Source organism: Vipera ursinii, assembly GCF_947247035.1.
Source record: "Vipera ursinii genome assembly, chromosome: 7".
Lineage (NCBI taxonomy): Eukaryota > Metazoa > Chordata > Lepidosauria > Squamata > Viperidae > Vipera > Vipera ursinii.
This window is the reverse complement of record NC_139521.1, coordinates 10,037,929-10,062,947: the sequence shown is the minus strand read 5'-3', so window position 1 is coordinate 10,062,947 and position 25,019 is coordinate 10,037,929. Positions and strand designations below refer to the sequence as shown.

The 25,019-nt window shown below is 39.3% G+C and overlaps 1 protein-coding gene across 1 annotated transcript in view; it reads right to left on the bottom strand.

The window, feature by feature from the left end:
• KIT (KIT proto-oncogene, receptor tyrosine kinase) overlaps positions 1-25,019 on the bottom strand; it is a 130,163-nt gene that overhangs the window by 13,117 nt on the left and 92,027 nt on the right. The window contains exons 10-17 of the mRNA XM_083367897.1: positions 23,151-23,257; positions 22,930-23,056; positions 15,079-15,183; positions 10,571-10,681; positions 9,043-9,184; positions 5,079-5,155; positions 4,660-4,787; positions 1,909-2,031 (exon numbers count right to left, since the gene is read on the bottom strand). Of these exons, the coding sequence (XP_083224023.1) occupies positions 1,909-2,031; positions 4,660-4,787; positions 5,079-5,155; positions 9,043-9,184; positions 10,571-10,681; positions 15,079-15,183; positions 22,930-23,056; positions 23,151-23,257 (920 nt within the window). The remainder of the gene's footprint in view (positions 1-1,908; positions 2,032-4,659; positions 4,788-5,078; positions 5,156-9,042; positions 9,185-10,570; positions 10,682-15,078; positions 15,184-22,929; positions 23,057-23,150; positions 23,258-25,019) is intronic.

The following is a 25,019-nucleotide window of genomic DNA, read 5'->3' as shown; positions in this document are numbered from 1 at the left end:
TTGTCCATATAATACTAAATGATTCCACCAAGATACTGAAAGAAATGTTATTTCAGATGATTTATGACACTTCAATCTGTCAAATAGAAGTGATTAATAATCTGCTTTTCATGAATGAGTGAGTGAATTTCTTTCCTGGCTGATCCATTGGGATACCATATTATTTGACCCTGATTCAGTTTTATTGCAGTTTTATCTGAGCTGCAAGTTGTCAGTTGTGTGGCCTGGTATACATTAGATTTAATTTGCCACAATCTTCCAGTTAAACTGACGAAAGACTTTAACTTGAGGAAAACCATTTTCCTTATCCTACGGTTATTGTTTTCACGAATCCCATATATTCTGTGCTTTTATGAATTTAAAATTCATGTCTTCATCCAGTTGCAATTCCTTTCAAGTCAAAATCTTGTAAACACAGCTTTAAATTATTACCCAAAGAACCATATAACCCGTTTTAAGTAATCAAGCAAAAGTTGGATCTTGGATAGAACTTGGACTACATTAAAAAAAACAACCTCTGGAATTTGGGTTTATGTTTTTTAATCGCTACTATGCAATTCATCTTCTTTGTTACAATTTCTATAGCAAAGCACTGATTATTATTGTTGGCTTTGTTACTGAAGTTAACAGTTAAACCAGACTATTTATTTATTTTATTGAATTTGTATACCGCCCTATTCCCGTAGGACTCAGGGCGGTTTACAGGGCAGTTAAAACCATGAAATACAAAAATTAAAATCAATTAAAACAATTAAATTAAATTCAAGCCCCAAGAGTAAATCTAAAACCCAGTTAAATTAACAACCCCACAGTCTGGACCAAACAGATCAAAGAGCCAAGTTTTCAGGTCCCTGCGAAATGAGCAAAGGTCGGGGGCAGTCCTAAGTTCCATGGGTAGTTGGTTCAACAGGACTATAGATCTTATTATACATTTCATCCAATGATAACCACTGCATGATACAAGAACCACAAATTTATGTTGAAGTTTAAGGAAAGTAAACTTCTGCATTCCTGTTTCTATGAATTCTATGAAGCAAAGCCTTTAAAAAATTAAGAGTGGTAAACTCTATAGCAAGAATGAATGTAAACTTCCATGCTAAAAGCCAGATGAAATGCTGACTCCTGTCATTTCTGAGAGGGATTGGTATTTCCTTAACATGTACTTTAGGTTAGATCAGACACAGACAAGGAACATCTTCTGCCTTCTTGGGTCCAGTTACAAATACCCATTTTTCTAAATCATTCCGACCACAGAACGGGCAATTCAAGATAGCGAAAGCTCCTAATCCAAGCAAATGGAACGCAATTTACCCACTGTCCACCTGCAAGCTGTTATCCTGCAACCAAGTTGTGGGTAATTAAGTCAAGAGGCTAGAAATCATATCTGATCTCACCGTTGCTTTGGTCAGCACACACTGTTGTTAATCAAGGGGCTTTCAAACATGAGTTTGCTTGCTCATGTAATAATATTTGTTAGCTCCATGAAATGCCTGCATCTCACTTTGAATTTAACAGGAAAAGCAGTGGCGGAAAAATAATAATAATAATCTGCTAAAAGGAAGAAACGCCAGTTTTTTGTGTTCCAGCCTTAGAATTAATTGAATCTTTATTATCAGGGAAGACTGATTCAGTTGCATCACCAATATACAAGAAGAGATTATAAGTTCAAAGAAGAGAAGAAGCTTATATCGGGGAAACCACCTGCAGCCAAGCTAATGAAAGTCAGGAAGAATCCTAGCTTCTGTTTGGAAAACCAGCCAAATCAGGGGCTTCCCTCTCCAAACCTTGAATCTTTAGAGAGAAGAATCACCTACTACAGAGCTAGTTGGTGTGATTTGTGGTCCATAAACTAGAGTTGGATGCCACCACCAAGAGGTAGCAAGAGTAGGTTGGATTGAACATACTTACATTTCCTTTGACCACGTAATTTGAGTCATTCCTGATGTCTCTTGCAAGGCCAAAGTCACATATTTTTGTTATCCGTCCATGAGTAAGTAATATATTCCTTGCTGCCAGGTCTCTGTGAATGCACTGAAGGAATACATTTGCAGAATGTACATGTTAGGCAAATAAACCAAAATAATCATCAGCCCTGCAGATTACTATATACAGCACATGATGGAAGATTCGGTGATTCATAGCAAAACTCAGGGTTTTTTTGAAGATAAAAGAGTATAAGAATGCAAGAAAACAGAAAACAGGTACATGTTGTCACTATGTATACGAGATGATCCTACACTGACACAAAAAAATATGCATTTCAATCTTGTACACATTTCTGTTCACAAGTCATATCATTAAGATGGCGGTTGGTTTTTTTCCTTTCTCAAACATCTCAACCAGAGGAACGTTCTGTAGAAACCAATGGCATATGCTTCTATGTAAACTTCAGGTTAGGAATGGGTTTATTCACTATTTCTAAATTAAAGTACAATCTTATGTCTTCCGGGAGAAGAGTCTGTGGGCCACGGTATCATTTGGTTTCTTCTTTCTGAGTCTGGAGAGAGGATTCTGATCTTGGAGGAGTTACATTTAATTTCCTCCTTCTGTGTACACCAGCCCACAAGGTTGGATCTTGTTTAGATTTGGAAATTCTTATCGCAGAAACTGACAGAAATCACAGATGTCGGAGGAGGAGGAATAGAAAGATCCCTCCTCCAGGTGCCAATACCAAAGACCCTGGATATCGACAGTTTTTGCTTATTTATTTCAAGTAACATAAGGCTTCTCACAGCAAGATGTTGCATATTTGTGGCCAAACATGCAATGTAACATTTTTAGAAGTTATGTAACCGGGCACCGAAGAACTTGCAGATTTCCTACCTATCTGCCACTGGAGATGCCTTGCCAAAAATTGGGGCTTACACACTGCCTATCTGATATACAGGCAAAGACTAAAAAAACTGGGACCTAATGATTTTACAGGATAATACAGGGATTTTACTTCTCTATTTACTAACAACGAAAATACAGAGAACATCACGACTCTTATACAAAAGGCTTCCCAGGGAAGAAGTATGACAATTTAATATCCATTCACAGCTTCTGGAGGCAGGTTGTTCCACTGATTAATTGTTCTAACTGTCAGGTAGTTTCTCCTTAGTTCTAGGTTGCTTCTCTCCTTGATTAGTTTCCATCCGTTGCTTCTTGTCCTGCTTTCAGGTGCTTTGGAGAATAGCTTGACTCCCTCTTCTTTGTGGCAGCCCCTGAGATATTGGAACACTGCTATCATGTCCCTCCTTATCTATCTCTTCGTTAAACTGGTATGTGTTCGTTACACATACCCAATTCCAGCAACCGTTCCCTATATGTTTTAGCCTCCAGTCCCCCAATCATCTTTGTTCCTCTTCTCTGTACTCTTTCTAGAGTCTCAACATCTTTTTTACATCGTGGTGACCAAAACTGGATGCAGTATTCCAAGTGTGGCCTTACCAAGGCATTGTAAAGTGGTATTAATACTTCACGTGATCTTGATTCCATCTTTCTGTTAATGCAGCCTAGCACTGTGTTGGCTTTTTTGGCAGCTGCAGCACACTGCTGGCTCATATTTAAGTGATTGTCCATTTTTCTATATCTATCTATCTATCTATCTATCTATCTATCTATCTATCTATCTATCTATCTATCTATCTATCTATCTATCTATCTATCTATATGTCTTGAGTGTTTTGAGCACCATGTCGACCCAAATATCTTTTGCAAAATCTTTTGCCTGTATCAGGCCAAACTAGGGCCATCGATAGGTGGCAGTCGCAACTGCGACAATCATTTTTTTATATTAAATTTGGATTGCTAACAAAGAATTAAAGGGAGACTGATATAGCTATTTCAAGCTTTTTTGCTCTCATCAGTCAGCCACACGCTTCTGAGATTCGAACCTGGGCTGCTTGCACGTTAGGCAGTTGTTTTAACCTCTAGGCCACAGGCTCTTTCTCACTTTGTCAGCTGCATTGAAATAGCTATATCAGTCTCCCTTTAATTCTTTGTTAGCAATCCAAATTTTATATCTATATCTATATCTATGTCTATATCGATCTATCTACCTACCTACCTACACACACACACACACACACACACACACACACACATCTATCTATCTATCTATCTATCTATCTATCTATCTATCTATCTATCTATCTATCTATCTATATGTATGTTTCAAATGTTAACTATTTAGATTACCTTGCTAGGCCCCAAACATGGAGCAAATCTTTATTTCCTGTTTTCAGCCTATCTTGAAGGCCATCGAACAGGCTGTAGTCACACTGGACAGTTCATATATTTGTGTAAATTACTAACAAAGAATTTAAAGGGAAACTGAGATGCATTTCTAACTCTTTAGTCTTCATCAGTCAGCTATACCCTTCTGAGATTCGAACCTGGGCTGAATCAGCCCAGGTTCGAATCTCAGAAGGGTATAGCTGACTGATGAAGACTAAAGAGTTAGAAATGCATCTCAGTTTCCCTTTAAATTCTTTGTTAGTAATTTACACACACACACACACACACACACACACACACACACATATATATATACATCTATATATACATACATCTGTGTACACACACACACACACACACACACACACACACATATACATATATACACATATATACACATACATATATAAAAATCTACTTTCTTGAGTTTCTACTTACATTTTTGGACGAAAGAAAGCTCATCCCCTTTGCTACCTGGTAAGAAAAACTTAACAGATCTTCAGTATCCAGAGCCAGTTCATCATCTTCTAAAATGGCAACAGTGACATCCTGATTAGCCGATGACCCTAAGCAGAACATGTGGGAACAGTAAATGGAGGAATTATGCCACTTGGAAACAGAGCAGACATTTTATCAACAGAGCATGGCACCAAAGGGCCTTATAGAAATGCTATTCAAATACACTGTTATTTAGCTTCTTCTTTTTTTAAAAAAAGAATGTAAATTCACCCAGCCAACATAACACTGTAAAATTGTTTTCACTTCTTTTAACCTAAATTTTATTTTAAGTGGTTATGTGTAAACAAATATCAACCATTTCAGAATAAAAGTTCCCACCCATTTTTTCCCCAAATTACCTAGTCTTTTAGTGGTTTTGGCGTGGACGACTTGAGAAACTCCTGGTTTCATGTCCATGTACTCGTTGGTGGCATCACTGTGTGGAAAGCAGAAGAAATATGAGACTAAGCCATACATGGAGTTCTTTGCATCTCAAATAAAGAACATCTTTTACAAGAACAAAAGGAAGCAGGCAAAATCTTCAACTGCTAAATAGCCACATTTCTTGAAAAGAAATGGAAATCTTTATTTATTTATTTATTTATTTATTTATTTATTTATTTATTTATTTATTTATTTATTATTTATTGATGGGATTTATATCCCGCCCTATCTCCCGAAGGACTCAGGGCGGCTAACAACAAAACATATAATAAGTACAGAAATTAAGATAAAAATAAAATTAAAATCATCTGTGCAATAAATTAAAATTGAAAACAAAAAATAAATTAAAAATTGTAAATATAATTAATTAAAATGCCTGTCAGTCCAGGTTAGCCTTATTAACCTGATGAAAGGTGAAGATACCTGTCTATGGGACTGAAGAGTGCTATACAGCACTGTGAGTGCTAGATTTGAATTCTGACATTTTACGGGAAAGGATCTTAGAATCAATCATGAAAAGACAGTTTAAATGATAGGTTATTTGGGCTGAAGAAGGTTAATTTTCTTTATGGAACCAAAAAGTTTTCCCCTCTTCCAAAAGCTATTTTGCTGTAGGAAATTCCCTTTATTAATTGATTGACCTCCTGAGAAATGATTTATCACTGACTTTGTTTGAATAACACAAATTAAATAAGAAAGTAGCAGGTCGTAATGTTAGAGGTCTTTTTGTGTGCAGATAATGTTTTGATCTCTTTTTTTTTTTAGCTTGGAGCACCCGACCACAGCTTTCTGCATCTTGTCTAACTAGCTGACAGATCCAAGCCAACTCTGGCTAGTTCAAAGACTAAGAAATGGATTTCTTTAGCACATTGATAGGAGACCACGTAATAGTAAGTACAGTTGTTGTGGGCCTGAATGATCTGGATGATTAAATAGAACAATATTTGTGACCCAATGGGTCAGTTGGAAAAAGATGCCCAAAGGAAATAAACTGGACTATAATTCCTAAATAAATGTGTAAGTCTCAAACTAAGCAGATGTGTCCCAACAATCCGCTTCAACCAGCTGTTTTGCTTTACCCATACAAGTTGCTTTGTTTTAACACAAGGCACCTTGCCACCCTCAAAATGTTCAAGGCTGATCTTCCTTGAATGACCATTTCATTTTGCCAACTGGGGCTCTATACAGGCGGGTGCCAGAATCCTTGTTCTGAAGTAAAGCACTGCGGCTTCTTTTCCACTTAGGAGGGATCTGTAGGAGATGACCAGGCCCAAGGGTTGCAATGTATGGCAGTTTGCAATGTATGGAAGTGAAAGTTTGACCATAAGAAAGGCTGAGTGTCAAAGAATTGGGGCCTTTGAACTATGGTGATGGAGAAGACTCCTGCAAGTCCCTTGGACTGCAAGGTGATCAAACCAGTCAGTCCTAGAGGAAATCAACCCTGACTGCTCTTTAGAAGATCCTGAAGTTGAAACTCAAATACTTTGGCCACCTAATGAGAAGGAAGGACTCACTGGAGAAGAGCCTAATGCTGGGGAAGATGGAGGGCAAGAGAAGAAGGCGTTGACAGAGAAGGAGGTGGCTAGATGGAGTCACTGAAGCAGGAGGCGTGAGCTTAAATGGACTCCAGAAGATGGTAGAGGACAGGAAGGCCTGGAGGAACGTTGTCCATGGGGTCGCGATGGGTCAGAGACGACTTCGCAGCTAACAACAACAACAACAAGCTTACTTCTTGAAACTCAAATACTTTGGCCACCTAATGAGAAGGAGGGATTCACTGGAGAAGAGCCTAATGCTGGGAAAGATTGAGGGCAAGAGAAGAAGGGGACGACAGAGAATGAGGTGGCTGGATGGAGTCACTGAAGCAGTAGGCGTGAGCTTAAATGGACTCCAGAAGATGGTAGAGGAGAGGAAAGCTCCACTGTCTGGATTGCAAATATCTTAAATCAGTAGTTTGTATTAAAACTGATGCTTTCCTTGGAAGCTATTTTGTATTCTAGAGCTTCTGTTTGCCTTATAATGGAAACATATCGGGAAACCAACTCCACAGGACTCTATAGGTTACAGTAGGAGTGGGTAACTATGGCTATTATATAACCTGTGGACTTCAACTCCCAGAATTCCTGAACTAGCATCCCTGGGTTACAGTAATACACTATTACAAGTCTGCCTGTATTTTACCCACCCTCCCTCTTATACCCCACCCCACTGAGTCAAGGAGGAGTCATTGCCCTTAATTCTACCTATTTTCTTGCAACTTTAAGAACGCTTCTGCATATCTTGCTTCTACAAGATTCTGAATATTCCCTTCACGGCCTTCTCTGCAGCTCTCTATGGTTTGGCAAAATGCTAAATTATAAACCCCCAACTTTTTTTTCTGCTCTCAAATCACAATGCTCAAGTTTCCAAAGCTGTGCCTTACAACTTTTTCATGACAAAATAAAGACAAAAACTTGGTTTCCATTCATGTTTAACACATCAAAGTGATTCAAAAATACATTCCCCTAGTGTGAACTACTCAATCCACCTATTGAGGTGAAACCATTATACAAGTATCTTGACCTACTGTCATAATCTAGGCCAGAGGTAGGCAACCTTGGCTCTTTTATGACTCGTGGACTTCAACTCCCAGAATTCCTGAGCCAGCCACGCTGAGGGAAAAGGGAGAGGTTTCCGAGCTGAGCCAGGCTGGCTCAGGAAATCTGGGAGCTGAAGTCCACGAGTCATAAAAGAGCCAAGGGTTGCCTACCCCTGACCTAGGCTCTCTACCATTCTACCTCTCTTTTTGAAATATATAGCATTTGGACAATGAACTGTTGCTCAGCCCCAGATGAATGTATATAAAACGTAATGATAACATCAAAAGAATAATTGAAACTCCCTCTTAAATAGAAGACTAAGGGCTAGACTGGCACCATTAATGCAGAATCAGCATCTCTGTATAGATATCAACTTATTTGGTGGATTTTGACCCAGAATTAATAAGATTACATGAAAGATGCATAGAGTATGTACTGTACTGGACACAATGAAGAATTAGTGAATATATATATATATAAGTGTTAAAAGCTGCACAAGAGGTGTGCAGGCAGGGAACGGTTTGATATACAGTGTGTGTGTGTGTGTGTGTGTGTGTGTGTGTGTGTGTGTGTGTGTATTTATTTATTTATTTTACTCCCATTTATATCCCGCCCTTCTCCGAAGACTCAGGGCGGCTTACAATCTAAGCACAAATTAATGTGCTTAGCAATAGCCTTCATTCTATGTATATGCCTGCTTATTAGGGCTTTCACCCCCCCCCCCTCAAGCGGCATTATTACAAAGTCAGCTTATTGCCCCCAACAATCTGGGTCCTCATTTTACCTACCTCGGAAGGATGGAAGGCTGAGTCAACCTTGAGCCTGGTGGGATGCGAACCTGCACTAATTGCAGGCAGCTGGTGTTACTTAAGGAGGCATTAGCCCACTGCTCCACCAAGGCTCCTTGCCTTGTATGTATATGTATATGTATTTGTATATGTATATGTATGTGTATATATATATATGTATATGTATATGTATATATATATCTCTATATATCTCTATATATCTCTATATATCTCTATATCTCTCTATATCTATATCTATATCTATCTATCATCTATCTATCATCTATCTATCTATCTATCTATCTATCTATCTATCTATCTATCTATCTATCTATCTATCTATCTATCTATCTATCTATCTATAATGTATGTATGTATATATAAAAATCAAACCGTTCCCTGCCTGCACACCTCTTGTAAAAGAGGCACAAATTTGTAAAAGCCAAAAGCAAACAAAAAAATACACTGTGATTTCCTGGGAATAACTGCCAATTTTGGCAACACAGCCTTACTGCATGTGCTCTTTTTGATTGAGGATGTTCTTGTAAACAGCAGTTTCTTCAGGCCTCTGGCAAATAAAGGAATCCCGTTTCCTCCTTAGGAAATTCAAAAGGTCACCATAACAGCAATATTCAGTGATGACCAGAGTAGGACCTGCAGATGGAAAGGAAGTTGAAGAGTGGCTGAATTCTGCATTCTGTCTGAGACTCTTTTTTTTTCAATTAAAAAAAGATTATTTGTCCACATGTACAAAAATGGGCCTTTTCAAACCACACTACAGATTTGTGTTTTGGCCTTGAAAAGTCAAGAGCAAAATTACATCAGCAGCATCTTTATTCAGAAGCTGGGTTTTCATCCCAATTAAAATGTGGTCATTTCCAATTAATTATTCCTGCACATCAATAGTACTGCAGTGCAGAAACACACACACACACACAGAGAGAGTAAATTGTGTGATAATGGCACAAACTGCTTCATTTTAAAGTCTCCTTCCTGAAGCAACATCTCCGTTCAAAATACAAGCTTTTAACACTTATTCTTTTGATTAGCCCATTTATTATTCATATAGTAATGTTAGAAACATTAAATATTATAGTTCTTAGTGTAATAGGGGAAAAAGCACACATTTGGACAGAACAGCCTATTAAGACAGAAAGCCAGATGCTTGTGACTTTTAGAAAATATTAAAGATTAAAAAAAAGACAGAATCATTTTGTCTATAGTACAAAATATTTATTAGCCTGGTGGCTAATAAAAAAAATGAAATATATAATAATGTTATCTGGAATTTCAATGATTGAATTCTGGGCTGATGCAAGTAGATCATAACAATTCTCTTAACTATCCTAAAGCACATTTTGGTAACTAACCTTCTTGGGGGTTTGTCAAAGTAAAATTACTACTTTTTACGCTCAGATGGATATCATAAAAAGAACTTTAACCACTGGTTGGGGCAGAAAGACACAGATAAAGATACAGATAGCCTTATTTACTATACAATACACTACATAATCAAACGAAGGACACAGTTTGAAGCCTCCTGATCGGTGTTCTTGTTAAGTCAAATGGATTTACTCTGAGAATACTCCATTTTTTGTTGTCCACCCACAAAAGATAAGCCTGCATAATATGTCTATTGAGAGCCTTTGGAGTGCTGTTCCACAGAGTTTGCTCTAATTAGTATTTGAAGCTTTGCAAACTTTCGTGTTACCTGAACACGCTGATGGCTCTTTTATATTTAGATTATGCCCATTCTGCCTTTTTGACACTTCCCAATCTTGAAGTAAGGTGACCCGTCAGCACAGTATGCCGACTGGCTTCAAAATGAAAGGATTAATTATTTATGTTGAGATACACAGACATTATGAATTCCTTGGGGGTGCCAGAGTAATGAGTCCCAGAAGAAATGAAAACCAGCTTTTTCCCTCTCTGCTTGGCCTCAGATACTCAGTCAGGCCCTTATTCTTAGAAACTCTGAAGTGTGAATGGACTTCACACTCCTTTTCTTCTGAAGGTACTCAAACACCATCAAAATCCTACCTCCAATAGTACAGGCTCCGAGCAGGTTGACAATATTAATGTGATTGCCAAGATAACTCAACACCTTCAGTTCTGACATCAAGGCTTCTTTTTCGGTGAAATGAGCACTGGCTAAAAGAAAAGAAAAGATGGAACTCAGAAAATGGACGTGAATAAAGGAAGGAAGGAGGAAGAAATGTTAGAGATGTTTCCTGTTTTGAGTTTACAGCACACAAAAAAACAGTAAAGGTGGGATAAAAACCAACAAACAACCCTATTATGTAGTATTCCAGGGGTCTTCAAATGTGGCAACTTTTAAGACTTGTGGACTTCAACTCCCAGAATTCCGCAGCCAGCCTGGCTGAGGAATTCTGGGAGTTGAAGTCCACAAGTCTTAAAAGTTGCCACGTTTGAAGACCCCTTTAGTATTCCAATGTCCAATGACACTGAAGAATGAATCTGGTCCCATATTGCTGGATAGCTGCCAAAAGCCCTACCTACATAATGTTAGCTTTTAAAAAAAAAAATAATTTAAACAGATGTTTGGGAAGCTAAGCTAATATACACCAATTCTTCTGAGCAAATAGAGGCCAGGAACATTCTTACGGAATAAAATGATGGAGGGTCTAACACAGGGGTAGACAGCCTTGGCTCTTTTATGACTCGTGGACTTCAACTCCCAGAATTCCTCAGCCAGCCATGCTGTCTCAGGAATTCTGGGAGTTGAAGTCCACGAGTCATAAAAGAGCCAAGGTTGCCTTCCCCTGGTCTAGCTGTATTTCATGTATCTTCTGGTATGAAAGGGGTGGGGCGGGGGGAGGGAAAGCAACCAGCTACAGGCACCAGAGTGAGTATTTTGTGAATGGCTCTGAGGCTGCTGTTGTACCTGCCCTTTGGAACAACAAACCCCTGCAGATTTGTTTGGCCCTGGCCCCCGCAGCTGATTCCTATGTCTTTGAAGGACATAGGCCTAGCTTGTAGGCTGGATGACATGATGGTGATGGGTTCAGGTTTTTATTACACCTGAGTGCCATTGTGTGCCACCATGCATTATTAATGCATCAGTGTGGTTATTAATTTTTTGTCCTGTTGATTTGAATCCTACGATCTCTGTTGCAATTACAAGTTGGATGGCTATCTAATATAATACATACGTATGCCAAGCTCTTAAAGGGCCATAAGTGGCGGTAGGTGTATAATGCTCCTGGGGCATTATATCAGATTCTTTCCTTCCATGATACAATGGTGTGTGGGAATATTCTTGAAAAAGAGAGGGGTGTGTGTGTGGGGGGGGGGGGGGTAGAGGGAGAATTGCAGCCAGGGCGGCTGGTTAGGTAAGAGAAATCTTAGGCCGCAAAGGCAATAGGGACACGCAAACACCCCAGAAGGAAACTTCCCTTCTTCTCTGGAAAGTAAAGGCAAGGGGGAGGGAGAGGTCCTTTGAGGCTTGCAAGATTGATGCCCGCCTTTCAAGTCAGTTCAGACAAGAATTCAAAGTCATGGGTAGTAACACTACCTTCATTGTAATGCTAGAGTAACAGAATCTGGCGGTCTCCTTTTGTAGAGGCTCAGCAACACCGCAGACTGACCCTTTACTTATGGGCCTCGAGAGGCATCGCAACTTCAAAAAGCGACCTCCCTTTGATATATGAACGAGTGTATTTACTGCTTTTGAAAATGTCTTACTATATTGTTTTGATTTTGAAGCTCTTAAAACAGGGGGGGGTCAAACTGCCAGCCCACGGGCCGGATGTGTCGTGCCGAAACTGCACCCACCCCTTGCCGCGGTGGTGGGATTCAAATAGGTGAACAACCGGTTCTGTGCGTGGATGCCGCTTCCGGAAGTCCATTCTGGGCCCGGGTCACAAAAAATTAGCTACCGGTTCTGCTGAAGCGGTGCGAACCGGCTGAATCTCACCACTGCCTTGCCGGCAATGGAAAAAAAGTCGGGATACGTCGCGAGCTTGACACCCCTGCTCTTAAGGGACAAACCCAATTCACCCCAATTGTCCCTCCCCCCAGAATAAGGCAATGTTATTTAGGATATTGACTTTTCTGAGGAAACAACTTGGTTGTGCAAATTCTTCTCCAAAGAAGGCCTCCTGATCTACTTTGTAATTTTACAGAGAATTAATCAAGACCATCTGATGCTCAAGGTAAGCTTCAGAGGTTGTTGTTGTTTATTTATTTATTTATTTGATTTGTATACCGCCCTTCTCCCGAAGGACTCAGGGCCGTGAACAGGGACGTAAATATCAAAATACCCAAAATACAGAAATTAAAACAAATTAAACCCTAGTGCCCAAATGCAGAAAATAAATTACATTAAAACAATAATTAAAACAAAACCCATTTGTTGTTGTTGTTTTTTAAAAAAAGGAATCCGAGTTTCAAATGGTTTCGAGAACGGTTGGCATTTTACAGTAAATGTTGAGGGATGGTGGCGACTTTACTGTTTTCCTTTCCACAGGAAATGGAACACGGGAAAAATTCTGGTTACCTCTTTCCTCCTCACAAAAACAAAAAGAACGCTAAGAAGTTTTAATGAAGCTTCTTTGTTCTCTTGGCTTCTTCACGGAAGCCTTAAACACTCTACATTCAGACCACCCAGTTTTGGCTCGCTCGTACTTTCAGTTTGGTTACCTGTCTCCAGATGTGGCCACGTTTCAGAGTGCTTCACAGTTTAGGGAATTTATTTTATTTATTTAATTAGTTTTCTATACCGCCCTATTCCTGAAGGACTCAGGGCGGTTTACAGGGCAACATTTAAAAGATAATATAAAGGTTAAAAGAAATAGAATTAAAATGAATTAAATTAATTAATAGCCCAACCAGTTAAAACAAAGTTTAAAAAGTTAAAACCCCTCAGTCCAGGCCAGATAGATCGAAGAGCCAGGTTTTCAGGTCCCGGCGAAACGAACGAAGGTCGGGGGTGGTCTGGAGTTCTACAGGCAGATCGTTCCAAAGGGCAGGCACGCCCACAGAGAACGCCCTCCCTCCTGGGATCACCCGCCGGCACTCCCTGACCAGCGGCACCCTAAGGAGGCCCTCCCTATGGGAGCGCACAGGACGATGGGAAGTTGATGCTGGCAGCAGGTGCTCCCTCAGATAATCCGGGCCCATGCCATTTAGGGCTTTATAGGTCATCACCAGCACCTTGAATCTCACCCGGAGGGCAACTGGAAGCCAATGCAGCTCGCGGAGTAGAGGTGTTACATGCGAGTATCGGGAGACTCCCATCACAACTCGCGCGGCTGCATTAAATAAAGCCTGAAACAGGCTTTATTTTAGTTTTCAGACTTCTTCTATTAATTGGGAACTGTCAGAGCTTTACCTGACAAGAAAGGAATTCTCCATCCAAGAACAGAACTAGCTATTTCCCCAAGGCATTTTATTTCTGAACTCCTCCTGACCAGGATGAGGAAGTTTAGAGAAACAAGCAACCTTCTTCCAGTGTGGCCAATCTGTGGCCTACTTTCAGTCTGCTTTCATGATTTCCTATTTTCCTCTATTCTTCTCCTTGCCATCCAAGCTAGAGCCAGACATCTCTCTTCATAGGATTGGTAAACTCATCTTCAGCCTCTAGAATGAAGGTTTCTGTATTACGGCCGGCAACCTGGTACCTACCTTTCATATTGTCCCAAAATGCCTTTTCAAGGGGCTTCTGGACTTCCATTATTTTTTTTAATAATAATGATAATGGTGTTGATGATGATAATAATTGCCTTGGGTGCAAGCCCAAACAACTGGAGCGCCACTTGAACACCATTGGACTTGACAAATTCGCCATCAGTCAATTGCAAAAGTTGGCCTTAGTAGGAACAGCTTCCATCCTGCGACGATATTTGTAATATCATCAAACATCCACATCTGCCTATCCCAGGTCCTTGGTAAGGACAAAAATGACTGTGCAATGAATAATAATAATTTTAATAAGTTGGAAGGGACCTTGGAGATCTTCTAGTCCAACCCCCTGCTCAGGCAGGAAACCCTATACCATTTCAGACAAATGGCTGTCCAGTCTGTTCTTAAAAACTTCCAGCGTTGGAGCATTCACAACTTCTGGAGGCAGGTAGTTCCACTGGTTAATTGTTCTAACAGTCAGGAAGTTTCTCCTCATTTCTAGGTTGCTTCTCTCCTTGATTAGTTTCCATCCATTGCTTCTTGTCCTGCCTTCAGATGCTTTGGAGAGTAACGTTTTCCTCGAAAACATTTCACTTCTCATCCAAGAAGCTTCTTCGGCTTTGACTGCAGTCAGAGATGAAGAAACCTCTTGGATGAGAAGTGAAACATCTTCAAGGAAAAACAAAGGAAGTACAGTTGCCCCTTGAAAAAGGCACCTATGGGACAACCATGACCTGGATAACTGAGAATCTCCATAGATATCTGACTCGGCTGCTGATAATATGTGCTTAATGTCTGCTTTCGTTCAGGTGGCAAATCCCTCTAAGAATACAGGGTTATATGAATGAACCTTTGGAAGCCCAAGGGAACAGATTTTAAAAATAAAGGAAATACAAGGAACTTACGTTTGAGCATTTTCACTGCCACTCTTGTTGCCCCATCAGGTTTGAATAGACCATAGGCAGTAGCTTCAACGACTTTCCCAAAAGCTCCAGCTCCTAGAATCTTGCCTAAAAGTGTCCCAAAAAATGTGAAAGATAAGCACAAAGCTTCCTCCAAACAGATTATCAACAAAATTGACCTCATATAAACTTTTCTGTTGGGTTTAATGGAAAAAGACTTGGAGAAAGAATTTGGAACTTCGATGTTATGTATGTTGATGGCAGCCAAGATTACTTTATGCACAAAAATGGAAGGCCTCTTCAATCCCCACAATGGAGGAATGGTTGCAAAAGCTGATGGAATTAGCAGAGATGGCTAAATTGACTGCTTTGATTAAAGGAAAAAAAAACAATTACTTTTGTTTCTACTTAGAAACCGTTTCTGGACTTTGTGCTTGAGGTGGAAAAAAATGAAACTTTGATTTTTGGTTTAACTGATTAGATAGATCTGTTGTTATAGAAATGCCTAGTTCAGGGCTTTTCAACCAGTGGTACGAGTACCACCTGTGGTATGTTGGCACCTGGCAGGTGGTACGCGACCATCCTAGAGAAGTGGTAGCAGGGGAGGGGAATGAGCTGAACCGGTGGCAGCACTGCACAAGCTTGAGAGATGGCTGGAGCTGCAGGGCTGTCAGGGCTCAGTCTAAACGCCAGGATCAGCACCAGGCTACAGCTGGAGTTCAGCGCTGATCCTGGTGCTTCTGCTGAGCCCAGAAGAAGCACAGATCAGCTGGAATGTTGCAGCATCTCCAGGGTCTTGTGATTTACATTCAGATGCTTAGCAACTGATTCATATTTATGACGGTCACAGTGTCCCAGGGTCATGTGAAGTGACCAAAACCTGATGCAACCACCCAGCAGACGGGGGGGGGGGGAGATAGAAAACAAAACACACACAGCCCACCCCCGCTGCAAATGGCTTGGGGGGCACTTTTTTCAGTGCCATTGTAACTTCGAACAGTCACTAAGCGAACTGTTGAAAGTCGAGGACTACCTGTACTTCAACACTTTTTTCCTTTTTTTTTTGTTTTGGTCATCAAGTTTTTGACACCTTGCTAGGCAACTGGTGGTACTTGGATGTTGCCATATCCTAAAAGTGGTACAATGGGTGAAAAGGTTGAAAAGCCCTGGCCTAGTTTATACTGTTATATAAAAGTAAAAAGTTGAGGTTTGAACTTCCGGTTTGGTGCGCGACAAGACGGGTGGAGGAAGCCAGGGCTCCAGCTTCCCAGCCCGATTTTGTTCTGCCCAGCGTCCCTAAGGAGTTGGAAAGTTGCCCTGGAGGGTCAACGAAGAAAGAGGGATGTTTCAGGAGTCTGGACCAGACGGCAATCGGTCTGAGTAGAACGAAGAAACCCTCTGAAAGGACGGAGGAAAGGTTGCCAGGTTCGCCCAGGCAGCCCAAGTCGTCACCAGCCGGAAGAAAAGCGAGGAGCCGTGGCGCTCCGCCAAACAGCTGACTGTCAACAGTCTGCTGAAACTGGGTGAGCCAGTTCTTTTTTCCTTTTCCTTTTGGAATTACAATTAAAAACGTTGACCCCCCGATTGGGAAGAGCAAAAAAAAGTAATGACTCCAGAAGGACTAGAGGAGAAAGTCAAAGGCGGTGAGCAACTACAAGGGGGAAGGCTTTTTAAGGAATACAAAAGATCTTTTAAAACTGAACTCAGATTGATTCAAAGAAAGACTATTTAATTTACAGAAAATGGATTTTTTGGAATGAACATAAACAGATTAAACTCCCCATCAAAAAGAAGCAAAATCTTTAGCAAACTACAGAAATTAAATATAAATATAATTTGCTTGCAAGAGACACATGTAAAAAAATATATTATAAGCTGTTGGAATACCCCACAATTGAGAAACTTTATCATGCATCAACGCAACAAAAGAAAAGAGGCACTGTGGTATATATTAAAGAGACAACAGATTCTAAAATGATTTATTCAGATGAAGAAGGAAGAATTGTGATGGTAGAAATATATTTACATCAAAAACAAATATTGTTAGAGTAATATATGCACCAAATAACAACCAGGAAGAATTCTATCAAAATCTTCATAGAAAAATAACAGAATTGGTGTACCAAAACATTTGTTTAGGAGGAGACTTTAATGCGACGGTGGATGGGACAATAAGACTATAAATGCAGTAAAACAGGGGGAAAAAACTATCTAAGACTTTTTTAATATGATAGAAGAGTTTAGAGTACAAGATGTTTGGAGGGAAATTAATCCTAGAAAATTACAATATACATTTTATTTAAATAGTCAAAAGTCCTAGTCTAGAATCTATATGATTTGAATGACACCTGAATTGAGGATGAATATACAGGAAATTGAGATAGAACCAAACAATAAAAAAATAAGATGGACTTTGAACCAATCTATATTAAAAGAAAGAGAATTTATAGAACTAGCAACAAAAGAAATGGAGTTTTTCTTTAAAGAAAATAAAAAAGACGATACAACACTACAAAATGTATGGGACACAGCTAAAGCATATTTTAGAGGTATAGCTATAACTTACATGGCAAAGAAAAATAAACAGAAAAGACAGCAGTATGTACTTTTAAAAGAGAAATTTGGAAAATTAGAATTAGAATTGCAAATGAATCTGCAAAAGAAGACCTTGAAAAGGAAATAATAAAACATAAATTAAATGGACTCAGAAAAACTGGCACCGCAAATAAAAAGAGCAAAACAAAACTTTTCTGAAAATGCAAATAAACCAGGAAGATGGTTAGCTTATAAACTTAAAAAAACAGAAGGAGAAGAAAATGATAAACAAATTAGTAGATGAAAAAGGTGGTCTACAATTTAAAAATGAAGAAATAAAAAAGCTAATTAAAGAATACTACAAGAAACTTTATGATATAGAAGAGAGATCCCAAGAGAGAGAATGATGATTCAATATTTGGAAGGAAATAACCTTCCAAAAATTCCAGAAACTTATAAGACTATGTTAGAGGAAAAAACAACAATTATGGAAATAACAGAGGCCATAAGAAGACAAAAAAATGAAAGAACACCGGGGCTGGATGGACTACCGGCGGAGTTATATAAAACCCTAAAGATAGACTCAGTGAATTGTTGAAAGATGTTTGTAATGAACTCTTGTTGGAGGCTAAACTTCCAAATACGTGGATAGAAGCAAATATCACTTTATACCAAAAGAAGATGCAGATTTGACACAGATAAAGAATTACAGACCGATATCGTTACTGAATGTGGATTATAAAATCTTTACTTCAATAATGGCAGAGAGACTGAAACGATACTTAACTGAATTTATACATTCAGATCAGAATGGTGTTGTTGTTTTTTACCAAAGAGACAAATTAAAAACAATTTAAGAGTGATAATGGATGTATTAGAATACTATGAATTGCATCTAGGAAAACAAATGGCGCTAGTATTTCTGGATGCCCAAAAGGCATTCGATAATGTTTCCTGGCAATTTATGATTCAACAATTACAAATAATGGACTTTGGACAGAATTTTATAAATATGATAAAAACTATATACAATAAACAAACAATGAACGTGATTGTGAATGGAGACTATACGGAGAACTTTGAGATAGGGAAAGGCACAAGGCAAGGATGCCCACTATCTCCATTGTTATTTATTTTCACTTTGGAAGTTTTAAATAGAAACATTAAACAAGACATAGAAATTAAAGGATTAGAAATAAAAGGTGAAACATATAAATGACAAGCATTTGCTGATGATTTGGTGATGATTTTAGAAGAACCTTTGGAGATGATTCCTAAACTATTGGGAAAGATAGAACAGTATGGAGAAATGGCAGGACTGAAAATAAATAGAGAAAAAACTAATATTTAAAAACCTTGCAGATAAGCAAAAAAACCCAAATATCAGAAAAGACAGAATTGCAGATAATTAAAGGTAAAGGTAAAGGTTCCCCCGCACATGCGTGCTAGTCGTTTCCGACTCTAGGGGCCGGTGCTCATCTCCGTTTCAAAGCCGAAGAGCCAGCGCTTGTCCGAGGACGTCTCTGTGGTCATGTGGCCGGCCTGACTAGACACCAAAGGCGCACGGAACGCTGTTACCTTCCCACCATAGTGGTCCCTATTTTTCTACTGGCATTTTTACGTGCTTTCGAACTGCTAGGTTGGCAGAAGCTGGGACAAGTAACAGGTGCTCACTCTGTTACACGGCACTCGGGATTCGACCCACCAAACTGCCGACCTTCTGATCGACAAGCTCAGCGCCCTAACCCACTGAGCCACCGCGTCCCTTATTGCAGATAATTAAAAAGGTTAAATATCTGGGGATACAGTTAACGGCAAGATGTTCAATGATAAAAGAAGATAACTACACAAAATTATTGACTCAAATAAAACTGGATTTGGAAAAATGGAAAAAAATTACAATTGTCAATACTAGGAAGAATTGCCACCGTAAAAATGAATTTACTACCAAAAATTTTATTTCTATTTCAAATAATACTTATAAAATTGGAGAATTTTTTTTGAAGATTTGAACTCATTAATTTTGAAATTTATTTGGCAAGGAAAAAAAGATAGAATTAAGCAGAAATTGCTACATGATGCCAAGGAAAATGGAGGATTTGGCCTACCGGAGTGGGTTCTATATTATCAAGCATCTGTATTAACATGGGTAAAGGAATGGATAACTCTTAAAAACAAAAGGTTGTTATATCTGGAGGGGCATGATTTACAATTGGGGTAGCATGCTTTCTTATGGTATGGGAAAAATAAGAGTTCATACAAGAGCCTTGGTGGAGCAGTGGGCTGATGCCTCCTTAAGTAACACCAGCTGCCTGCAATTAGTGCAGGTTCTCATCCCACCAGGCTCAAGGTTGACTCAGCCTTCCATCCTTCCGAGGTAGGTAAAATGAGGACCCAGATTGTTGGGGGCAATTAAGCTGACTTTGTAATAATGCCGCTGGGGGGGGCGAAAGCCCTAACAAGCAGGCGTATACATAGAATGAAGGCTACTGCTGAGCTTGTGAGCTGCCCTGGGTCTTCGGAGAAGGGCGGGATATAAATGGAATTAAAATAAATAAATAAATAAAAATAAATATTTCTAAAATCATTATATAAGAAATGCATTGTTAACAACATGGGGGAAATAAAAAGTAAAATATATTTAAAAATTCCAGGGTGGTTGTCAACAATGGAAGCATTTGTAAACCCAAATTTAATGGACTTTGGAAAAAATCTGGACATATAGAGATATTCTAAACTCTGAAGGAAATTTAAAATCTAAACAAGAAATGGAAAATCAGGGTATCAACCTAACATGGTGGACACATTTACAAATGCAAACTAGATATGATAGAGAGGTTAACATGTATGGATTTTATAAGGAACAAACTGTGTTTGATAAGATATCGTTGACGTCAGATGAAAAAATTAATTAAGAAAATGTATAATTTTTTATTTTTTAGAAATGGAACGTGAACAAGTCAAAGAAACAATGATAAGATGGGCAAAAAAAATTGGTTATAATATAGAATTAGAAAAATGGCAAAATTCATGGGAAAGAAACTATACATTGACAATGTCAATTTCCTACAAAGAAAACTTATATACCGGTAAACTGTTTTATAGATGGCACTTGCCACCAGCAAGATTAGCAAAAATGTTTAAAAATATGTCAGATAGATGTTGGAAATGTAAACAAAAGTCAGGCACGTATTACCATGTTTGGTGGACATGTGATAAAGAATTATTGGAAAAAGATACATACTTGGCTAGAAAAGATGTTTAGGAGAATATGTTGATATTAAACCTGAACTTTTTTATTATTAGGTATAATGCCAAAAAAGACTAATAAACAAAGCTTACACTTGACCTTGCATGTCACAACAGCGGCAAGAATTATATTTGCACAACACTGGAAAAATGAAGGAATACCATCAGATGAAGAAATAATTAAAAAAATACTAGAATGCGCAGAGATGGGCAGATTGACTATGAGATGGAAAGAAAAAAGAAGAAACGGACTATTATCAAGTTTGGGATTTATTTTCCCATTGGCTGGAGGAAAGAAGAAAGGATTAGGAATTAAATATGTATTAGCATGTAAACTCAGCACGTTGGTTGAAAAAATAAAATAAAATTAACCACCCATAAAATGGGGTGATCCAAAAGCAATCGGAGAGCTCTTTGGATTCCAAAGCAAATCACCCAAATGGGGTCCCCACCATATCTGCACTAGAAAAGAGCCAGAAATCAATGGAATTTTTTTTGGCAGCTCAGAAGCAGTTGGAGTATCCGAAGAGTAGGCAACCTTGGCTCTTTTATGACTCGTGGATTTCAACTCCCAGAATTCCTGAGCCAGCCATGGTGAGGGGAAAGGGAGAGGTTTCCAAGCTGAGCCAAGAATTCTGGGAGTTGAAGTCCACCAGTCATAAAAGAGCCAAGGGTTGCCTACCCCTGGTTTATCCACTCTCCTCATTCTTTCATTAGCAGGACCACAGTGGCCGGTAGTGATCCCTCAGGACAACCTCCACCCCAGGCTTCTAAGAGTTCTTGTTTGGGTGCATGCTACTGCTGCTGAAGTTACAACTGGCTTGCAAGTAGCCATAGAAAAGGAGAAAACAGGAGGAGTAGCAATGCCTCCCCTTTCCTTCTGCTACTATTTCCATTAGTTTACCATGCATAAAGTTTATTAATATTATGATTACTGTTATGATGATGATCGGGAAGCAGAAAGCCTCCAAATACAAGACACAAAATCTCTCCTCTTTGTTGCTATTGAGGGTCATACTGATATTCCCAACTCAGATATACAGCCCTACCGTGACCGGTTAGTGACCCTACTGCAAAGAGTAGGCTGTCGACGCTGCAAACATGGGATGTTTTAGCCCTGACAATATAAGAAGCAGCCTTTTCCTTTAAACTGTTTTGCTTTGAATCAAATGAAGCTGGGGGTAGGGGTGGGGAGAGGAGAATGCTAACCCGGCTGTTTTAATAAGATAAGGAATGGCGCGCTGTAGAAAGGAAGTGAAGCTTTGCATGTTAAACTAATTGGAGATAGTGATTTATGACGTGTAAATTAAGGGAGGGAATTGTGTTTGATACGATGTGTTCAGGGGAGGAGAATTCAGATTCTGGCATCCATCCATGAGTGCCGATGCTTCATTTTCATTATTATCGCCTTTTTAGAATAAACAATGCCTGAACGTTCTTTGGTCTGTCTCATTAGTCGGAACCATGACAGAGGCATCCAGAAATCAGCCAGGTGTTTGTGCTGCTTTCCCTATATTTATACATTCATCTGCCCTACTTTGATAGTTACTATCTAAAGCCAGGGTGTCCAACCTTGGCAACTTTTAAAACTTGTGGACTTCAACTCCCAGAATTCTCCAGCCAGCTATGGATATATAGACAGTGTCCAGAATATTTATAGGGCCATATTTAAATATTTAAAAGAGACGCGGTGGCTCAGTGGGTTAGGACGCTGAGCCTGTTGATCAGAAGGTCGGCAGTTTGGTAGGTCGAATCCCGAGTGCCGCGTAACAGAATGAGCACCTGTTACTTGTTTCTGTTTATCTGATGTTTACCATGTGTCGTATGAACCACGGTTCATCGCCCTCTGATAGGGAAGTATTACTTTATTTCCCTGACACTAGCCCCTTGATCCTGCCTTTGTACTGAGATACCATAGGATGGATCCCTTCTCTGGAATGAACTGGTAAATCAAAACAATAAAAAATAAAGACTAGGAAAAGAAAATATTTTTAAACTATGTCATCACTGATGTAAAGGTACTAAAAGCATTGCTCGATTGCCAGGAAGATTAAATATCTGCAAACTAACCCAAACAGAGGCAGTTTCTTGGGAATTCCCATTTCTCGTCATATGGAAGCTGTGTTGGATCTATGTAGATATAGTTGTTTCCATTAATTTCATCAACCACTTTCCACTGTACCTCATATTTAGGTTTCTGGAATACAGACATAAATTTTTTAAATACTAAAACTGGTAATGGCAGCAAAAAAATGGCATTCTGACAAGACAAAATTACAAACAATTCTTACCTGGAGATATTTATAAACAAGGATTATGACTATAACACACATCAGTCCTGCTGCTACACCAAAGCCAATTAACAACGGAGTGAAAAGGCTGCGACTATTTTCTTGTTCTGGAGAGACACATGTAAAAATATGAAAACTTGTTAGCAATTTGATTTTTGATTTTTATTTTTATACAGTTGTTTATAAATTGCTTTCATGCTGGCAAGCCTACAAGGCAGCTGGCAAACGTTAAAAAAAAACAAAAGCGGAACATGAAAATTAGTGCTATTAATTAATTCTACACTAAAATTGATATTCAAATGCTTTAAGAGACCGGTGAGAAAGATGGCCTTTAAGATTTACAAATGTCGAAGATTTGTGGGGGCGCAGTGGTTAGAGTTGCAGTAATTCAGGCTAATTCTGCCGACTGCCAGGAGTTTGATTCTCACCGGCTCAAGGTTGACTCAGCCTTCAATCCTTCCGAGTTGGGTAAAATGAGGATCCAGATTGTTGGGGGCAATATGCTGATTCTGTAAACCATTTACAGAGGTCTGTAAAGCACTGTGAAGTGGTACACAAGTCCTATTGCTATTGTAGCAGCAGATGTCAAACACATGTATTGAAGGATTCCGTAGCAGGGTTTCTCAACTTCAGCATTTTTAAGATCCATTGACTTCAACTCCCCAGCCAGTATATAAATTCTGGAAGTTGAAGTCAATGCATCTTAACACTGCTGAGGTTGACAAACACTATTCTATAGTCTGGAGGTAAGACAGGAAAGGTTATCTCCACTATCCAGAAAGAAGAGCCTTTTGAAGGGTATCTTCAAAGAGGACTCTCCTTCTGGTTTTAACATTTGGATAGAATAATTATTAGGTTATTATTTATTTTATTTATTTAGCATCTGGCATACGAGGCCAGGAAGTTCCAATGTTATGCACACATTAGAAATGCTGGCAGCCGACAGTCGCTAGGCCATTTGTTGCACTGGTGCACCACAAGACAGCAAACTAGCTTCACACCAGCTGGTTTGTAGTGTCAGCTCATCAGGGATTTTCCCCTGCCGCTCCTCCACCAATTGCATCTGGAAAGATCCAGCACGGGATCCAGTTTCCCACCACCGAAATGGCGGTATCTATCCATCTACTCGCAAAAAATGCTTTTGAACTGCTAAGTGGGCAGGAGCTAGGGACAAGAGACAGGAGCTCACCCTGTCCTGCAGAGCTGGACTCGAACCACCAGAGCGCTGGTAATTGCTTAGCACATCCAGTGTCATTAAGCCTCTGTGCCACCATGTCCCCTATTACTAGGTGAAGCCATCTCTTAAATCAGCGCTGCCCAACCTTTTCTATACCCCGCATCCCTAGAACGCTTTTGATATACTCACACCCCTTACAAAAGTTCAAAATAACAAATTCTACACCCAAGTTTTCGCACCCCCTGGAATATCGTCTCACACTCCCGATTGGGAACCACTGTCTTAAATCATCAGATTTCAAAGCATTTAAGGCTTTAATGGTCAATACCAGCATCTTACATGATTCCAGGGAAGCCAGTGCAGTTTTAATATATGCACTATATGACCCTTGTGTTGTACATTAATTTGCAATTTAACTGCCATACTTTGCATTAATTGCACCAGATACTTTCAAGCTCCATCTAAATCAGATTGTATTGTAGAAGTAACGGAGGTGTGAATATTCACTGGCAAATGCAACCAGCTCAGGAAGGGTTGAAACATGACTACCCACAACTGTCTGAAAAAGCTCCTTGTCACAACTGCAACCAATTCCCTCAATAGGCCTTCTAATCTCATTTTGGGAAGAATTCACCAATGGCTTTAATTACATGTTGACTAGCATAAGATTCAAGACTGAACTTTATTGATTA